This window comes from Gastrolobium bilobum, unplaced genomic scaffold, assembly GCF_033153095.1.
Source record: "Gastrolobium bilobum isolate Gb01-03AN ecotype WA unplaced genomic scaffold, APGP_CSIRO_Gbil_v1 utg28738, whole genome shotgun sequence".
Lineage (NCBI taxonomy): Eukaryota > Viridiplantae > Streptophyta > Magnoliopsida > Fabales > Fabaceae > Gastrolobium > Gastrolobium bilobum.
Window position 1 is genome coordinate 226,170 of NW_026898759.1, and position 6,587 is coordinate 232,756.

At 32.3% G+C, this 6,587-nt stretch overlaps 1 protein-coding gene across 1 annotated transcript; it reads right to left on the reverse strand.

The window, feature by feature from the left end:
* Positions 1 to 2,530: 2,530 nt before the first annotated feature.
* Positions 2,531 to 5,419, reverse strand: LOC133283903 (equilibrative nucleotide transporter 3-like). Its single transcript, XM_061480829.1, has 9 exons — positions 5,387 to 5,419; positions 5,191 to 5,295; positions 4,713 to 4,868; positions 4,479 to 4,622; positions 4,288 to 4,393; positions 3,405 to 3,577; positions 3,148 to 3,308; positions 2,737 to 2,995; positions 2,531 to 2,638 (listed from the first exon to the last, which is right to left on the reverse strand). Exons 1-9 carry the CDS (start codon positions 5,417 to 5,419, stop codon positions 2,531 to 2,533), a joined length of 1,245 nt encoding a protein of 414 aa, XP_061336813.1.
* Between the last annotated feature and the right edge of the window lie 1,168 nt (positions 5,420 to 6,587).

Here is a 6,587-nt window from a genome sequence, read left to right on the forward strand (position 1 = left end):
ATTTGTTTCATCATAAATATATATTCAAAACTATTGAAGATATAAATTTTTTCACACTTGAGAAATAAAATTTTGTAATGTGGTAACAGGAATTGATGTCGCTGATGATATGACTGCACGTTCAACTATTACTGCTTCATGTGATGACAACTCCAATTTGCGGTACAATTATCGTTTTTGCAAAAAAAAATAAAAAAAATTCTGCTGTTAGCTAATTCTTTAGATGCATTAATGTCTGACTTTTTTGTTCTTTTAAAATTGGGATTTTGTTCCCCTAGTGATTATTGTCCAGGTAATGCTTCAAGGGATAATTGTCAACAAGTTCAGATCATGTGTGAGGATGGTATTGTACTCCTTCAATCTTTTTAGTTTAGATTAACATGTGGCATAATATGTTAGCGCGGCATCATTTGGTATTGCGAAAAATAGTCAATTTCTGATTCTGACAATGTTTGAAAATAATTTAAAACGTTAATATATTATGGTTGTGGATGGTATTGTACTCCTTCAATCTTTTTTATTTACTTTTTTGTTTCTCTTAACAACATTATATAAATAAGTGTCAAGTTTTCTATTTCTGGATTACATACGACATGATATGTTAGAGCGGCATCACTTTTTATTGCACAAATAATTTAATATGTGATTCTGTTGGTGTTAGAAATTTTTTTTATATAATTAATATGTGGTAGTTGTTTTTCGTAATTTTTTTGTTTGTCCAAAACGATGATATACAGAAATTTAATGTTGTCTATTTCTCTATTAAAAAATGATGATATATAATTAGATTATATTAACGGACGGCATATGTTAGCGCAGCATCACTTCTTAATGCGCAAAAAATTAAATTTGTGATTATGTTGGTGTAAGAAATTTGTTTTTATATAATTAATATGTTGTAGTTGTTTTTTGTAACAGGTATGCTTTTTTGTGTTTTTTTGTTCTTTTATATTTATAACTTTATGTTTACATCTCCAGCATATTATAATTCAGAGCTTCACGCTACGATGAAGGTGTTGATTTACAAACAACGATGATTAACCAACGAAGGCCGACAACAATTTCGTTCTTTTTTCCCCGAGCATCGCACGAGTAATTCACTAGTTATATAGAAGACACAACCTCATCTACACATAACTTATTTAATTAAATTTGAGTAGGGTAAAATCACATGAACAATCAAGCTCTATCTATCAAATTTTAGTATAATTATTGTGTTTACGAAAATTCGAACTCAAAATTAGTATTTAAGCTGGAAGAATCCCTTGCTAGTTGATTTATATGCTTGGTAAATGCAATTAGTATTTAAGCTGGAAGAATCCCTTGCTAGTTGATTTATATGCTTGGTAAATGCAATTAGTAGAACATGAAGAAACACCACAAGGTGAATATTTTACTTTATCTCAACATATATTGTAATATGTTTAATTGATTTGTTTGTCTTAAATAGTTATATAATTACATATTTATCCCCATTTACTTGATTTTTTTATTAATTTAAAATTATTTAAATAATTTCCATTTAAAAGCAAAATTGACAATTGTATAATAAATTTGTCGTGTTAGTGTTAAATTTTTTAACACAAATAACTATTTATATTTAAAATATGGGGAAGGATATTGTGACAACCAAGTTTTGTTACTACCAAGTGACTACCAATCAATTTCACCGTTAAATAGATTATGTTGATCCAACGGTTATATTTATTTCCACCTTTTCATGGTTATGATTTCCCATATTTAATGCTAAAAGCATTAAATATGGGAAACCATAACCATACAAAGGTGAAAATAAATATAAAGTATTAAATTTGAAAAATCATCAAAGATAAAAATAAATATAACCGTTGGATCAATATAATCGATCTAATGGTGAGATTGATTGGTAGTCACTTGATAGTAACACAACTTGGTTGTCACAATATCCTTCCCCTTAAAATATTCATATTCATTTCAAATTTGTGTCTATTGAAATACGCAGATCACGCCTTACCTTCTCTTTCCATGCGCACTTTCATCAGGCTCTCTTCTAAATAGAAAATATACAATCGATTTTATTTCTTTATAATAAATAATAACAACTTTTAATCCTCAATATGTTCAGATCTTTCTTAAAAAAAAATATACACACACAAAAACAAACCGATAGTGATTTATCTTCCTAATCAACAAAGAGAAGAAAATAAAAATTTTGAATCAAGATTTCATTTTATATGAGATCAAAATATAAGGAAAGATAATCTATGAAGAATTGGGGGGAATCTGGTAAAGTGGATGGTAATCAAGCACATAGCATATAACAATCATGAAAATTGAGCTAGAACTGATTTTCTGTGAGGTTCTCTTAGGTGTTTAGGTTAACATCAATTATCAATTACAAATATCAGATGCGAAGTAACAAAAGGATCATTCAACAAATTAGGGCCCAATAATATAAATTTTCAATTTCTGAATTTGGAAAAGTTAAGTAATTGTGATTGGGAAATCAATAATGTCTCAGCCATTTCTGTAGTTTGGCTTGGTTAAGATCTCACCACCCTTTACCTATTAACCACAACCAATCAAGTGTTACCCCTGCAAAAATACCTCCAATAAGAAACAACACCAACAGGTTTCCCAAGGCATTTTGTTCCGGTCCCTACAAAAGTAAGAAAAAACACACACACAAAGATTAATTAATGAATCTTAGAATTCTATAACAACAGAAAAAGTTGCTGGTTCTTTTAACAAACCCACCTTGTAACCTTTTGGTGCAGAAGTGAGAACACAGACAGTGAGGTAGCCATTGGATAATCCCAAGAAAGATGTTAACATTATCATCCAACCCTGCCTACCATACTTTGCGGTGAAATAAAATGCTGGTATAAGTAAAAAACGACAAATAGTTGCTGTTGTGAGCAACTTTCGGGACTCCAACTTTAGGGTTTTCAAGAGTGGAATGTATCTTCCGATCAGATCACATACATTATATGCAGCAATTAATACAATAGCGTACCTGAAATAATTGGAAATATCAACTATCATATTGGCACATATTGTGTCTTATCCTAGTGTATTGTGTCTGGTCATAAAGGAACAGGAAAATGGGTGTGAAAGAGATTTTTATGCTTGAAAAGAAGCAAGAAAAAAATGAAATAAAGAATATACCAGGTGCCCAAACTGTGTGATCCAGTATCTTCTGATAAGAATCCAGGGAAAATAGACAGTGTTAGCACATATATTAGGAACAAATCAAGTGCATAATCAATGTTTTCCAACACCAATTGCATGTTTCCTTTGCGCTCTATTTGTTTTGCATCTTCCTCGACCTGAAAAAAGCCTAAGTATCTTATAAACTGAATCTTGGAGAATTAGGAACTTCCAGTGACACATTTGAAAGAGAAAAAGAAGAAAAGAAACAGTACTTCTTCAGGTGGGATCTTAATGCCAGCAGCGGCAAGGTCAGCTGAAACAGTTTTGGATCCTTCAGATGCTGCTTTTGAACGGTAGTACTTCACTATTGGTAATTTTGGAAAGACATAGGCATAGAGAAGAACGCAAAGAAGCTCAAAGAATGTTGATATAGCAAAGAACAGAACTGCAAGGGCAGTATATTGATAAGTGATTAGTAAGTAGTAACTAAATTGTATGAGAGTCTGTACAACAGTCATAATTGTATATAGTTCGATGACAGTAAACAAGAACTGGAACAATCATCACAGAATTTTGATAAGTAGAAAGAATTGCAATTGCTGGTCTAAATAACCATCTAACTGCAATCTCATACGAACCCATATATTAAGTTAACATGGTACTAAAAAGGGTAAACCCCAAACCATAGGGCTCCTCACTCAACTTGCGAGGATAGAGAGGAGAGTCGATTATATCCAGCCTTAATATTATATTTTAGCAGAGAGTCTCTTTGCCAAACTCGAACCTGTGGCCTTCCCTTCAAAAGAAACAACTTTCCATGGCTCAAGGCTCACCTTCTAAGAGTCTGAGTTAACATGATACTAAAAGAATTAATTCCACAATGTTAAAGGAACTACAATCCAATTTCATTTACATTGCAAGGAAAACAGCCATAATCTTCAATAAGCCACATAATCATGAATATCTTCATGAATTGTGGGAAAATAGAGTTGAAAAATCTAGTTTCAAACTTATTCCTGACAAATTTGACAGAACACAAATAAAGCCTAGTAAAACTAGTATAGAAGCTAAAATTGTGTCCATATTAACCAATAATTCAGATAAACTCTAAATTATCAAATGTTTCCATGTTAAGCACTCGAGAGTTGAACTTACTGGCTCCTTTGCGAAGACCATCCTCAGAATTCTCAAATGCTGCTTTTGTAATTAACCTTAAAGCAGATGTTAATGCACCCGATGCTGCTAAACCAGCAAGGAAAGACTGCAGCAATAAAACCATATAAAATAAATGCATATGTTGAAAGAATTATCTAAAACTTCATGGTAATTCAAATTCTGATTCTGACCTGCATGAATTCCGGAAGCATGTAGGACAGGTCTCCCACCATTCCACCTTGAGCATTAGCATCTGCTATTCCAAATGCACCACTAATTGCGCATATACCAATGAAAGTTCCAAGGCCTCCTTTACCAGATGTTGCTAAATCCAACTATGGTAGATTAATAGGTAAAAATAAAACCAAAAGTCAAAACCACATCCTAAAGGAATCAAAGTTTACAAACAAGTGAACAGAACTTACAACTAACACCAACAAAGTGCTTATGAAAAAAAGAGAATATCCAAATAGATTCCGTATCCTTGTATTGATTTTTTCCTCTTTGTAAGCCAGTATAGCTAGTGTTCCAAACGAAAATGGCTGATATACAAGAGTAAGCACCCTAGAGGGGTGGTATTTCTGCACAAGGAGAAAAGGAAATTAATACATTTCCATGCTAAGGCAATCCTGTTATATAAGTTACAACAATAAAAACATCTGAGAACCACAAAATTGAAGATGCACATGGATTAAAAAAAACAAAATATGATCCTTAGAATATGTACTGGAGTGTAAGAAGATATGTTAACCAAATTAAAAAGTTATAAACACTAAAATTTATTGTTCAGAAGGTTTCGTAATTTTAAATTCACAAACTGGCTTTGTAAGTAATGGTACTACACCAGAGGAATGAATGAGTAGCCAAATCAACTGAAGAATGTATCAGAATGTATATAATTACCGGAAACAAGTAAACATAGTAATCTTCTATCGTCAACATACTGTTCCACGCAAAAAGACAACCATTCCCAAGAAGCCAACATACAACTAGTGCAGCATTTTTTCCCTGTTAATGGCAAAGAAAGGAAATGAAGAAATACTGAACGTTTATGTTCCTGAATTAAAGTAATAAACCAGTGATAATTCAGAGCACAAACCTCAAGACGAGTTGGAGGTTCACTGTTGACCATGGCTGCCTTAGATGCTTAAAAATCTTCAATCAAGCTTTACAAGAAGGTAGCAAAACCTTAGCCAAGGACTCAATGTGACAGAATAGCATCTATGACTTCAATTTGTATATTACAACGGGTAACCCTGCCATGCACCATTTAAGTAATTAATTCACGCCACACATGTAAAAGGAAAGAAAAGAATAATAGAAAGAAAATAAAAAAAGTGGCGTCTATACATTCAGTAGAGTAGCATAAGTCAAACTACGTATTTTGTCTGGTCATGATAATTTTGACCCTAGTATATGAATAAAATTGTATACCATATTAATGATAATTCACCACTATACTAATAAATTCTTGCACAGCACAGGTGACAAAGCTAGCAATAAATCATTCATTGAGGCAATGCAATATGCAGCTACATACACCCTAGCAAGGGAAATTATGAACCCACAAAAATCTTAACTTGTGCTAAGCATTAACCTCTTTATGGAAAACCCATTTGAGAAAAATTCAAATATTCAATCACAGAAGTAGAGAAACCAAAAAGATAAGAATGCAGAAGAGATAAGAAGAAACAGAGAAACCAAAAGGATAAGAATGCAAGAAAGATAAGCAGTTATTCTATGAATGCAAGCAACTGCTCATACACACAAAACAAAGAAAGAGAGATTCTAGGACGACCTTTTAGGGGGGCATGGGGGAATCAGAATCTAATTAAATACGCGATCTTATGGCTACGTAACCCAAAATACGTAACCCAAAAGGGAATTTTCAATCCTGGTTTTGTTCAACGTAAAACCTCAAAAGTCAAAAATATGTATCCTTTCTTCTTTAATAACTAATGAGAGATGTTTGGCACAAAGAGTACTCAGTTCCAGTTTCACCTCTGACATTTTGTGGATAGAAAAATGGTAACAAACCGATATATCCGTTTTCAAACATGTTTTGCGGCATGAATTGACTATAATTGTTATGCTGCATAATGATTCAAATAATATATATATATATATATATTACTGTTGATTTATAGTTATTAGTTACCTAAATTAACTTCAATTCGTTACGATTACGGTCACTACGCTAAATCCCCTTTGTTCAAGGCGGTTAGCAATTATAACAATTAATTGAGTCAAAAAAAGATTGAGTTGAAAATATTGTTCAAAAAATCTTCAGAATGCGCCCT

Coding starts and splice junctions, on each gene's coding strand:
- LOC133283903 (XM_061480829.1), bottom strand. CDS start 5,419: ATGGTCAACAGTGAACCTCCAACTCGTCTTGAG. Junction 4,394..4,478: donor TGCTTCCGGAATTCATGCAG/GTCAGAATCAGA, acceptor TTATTGCTGCAG/TCTTTCCTTGCTGGTTTAGC. Junction 2,639..2,736: donor CTGCACCAAAAGGTTACAAG/GTGGGTTTGTTA, acceptor TTACTTTTGTAG/GGACCGGAACAAAATGCCTT.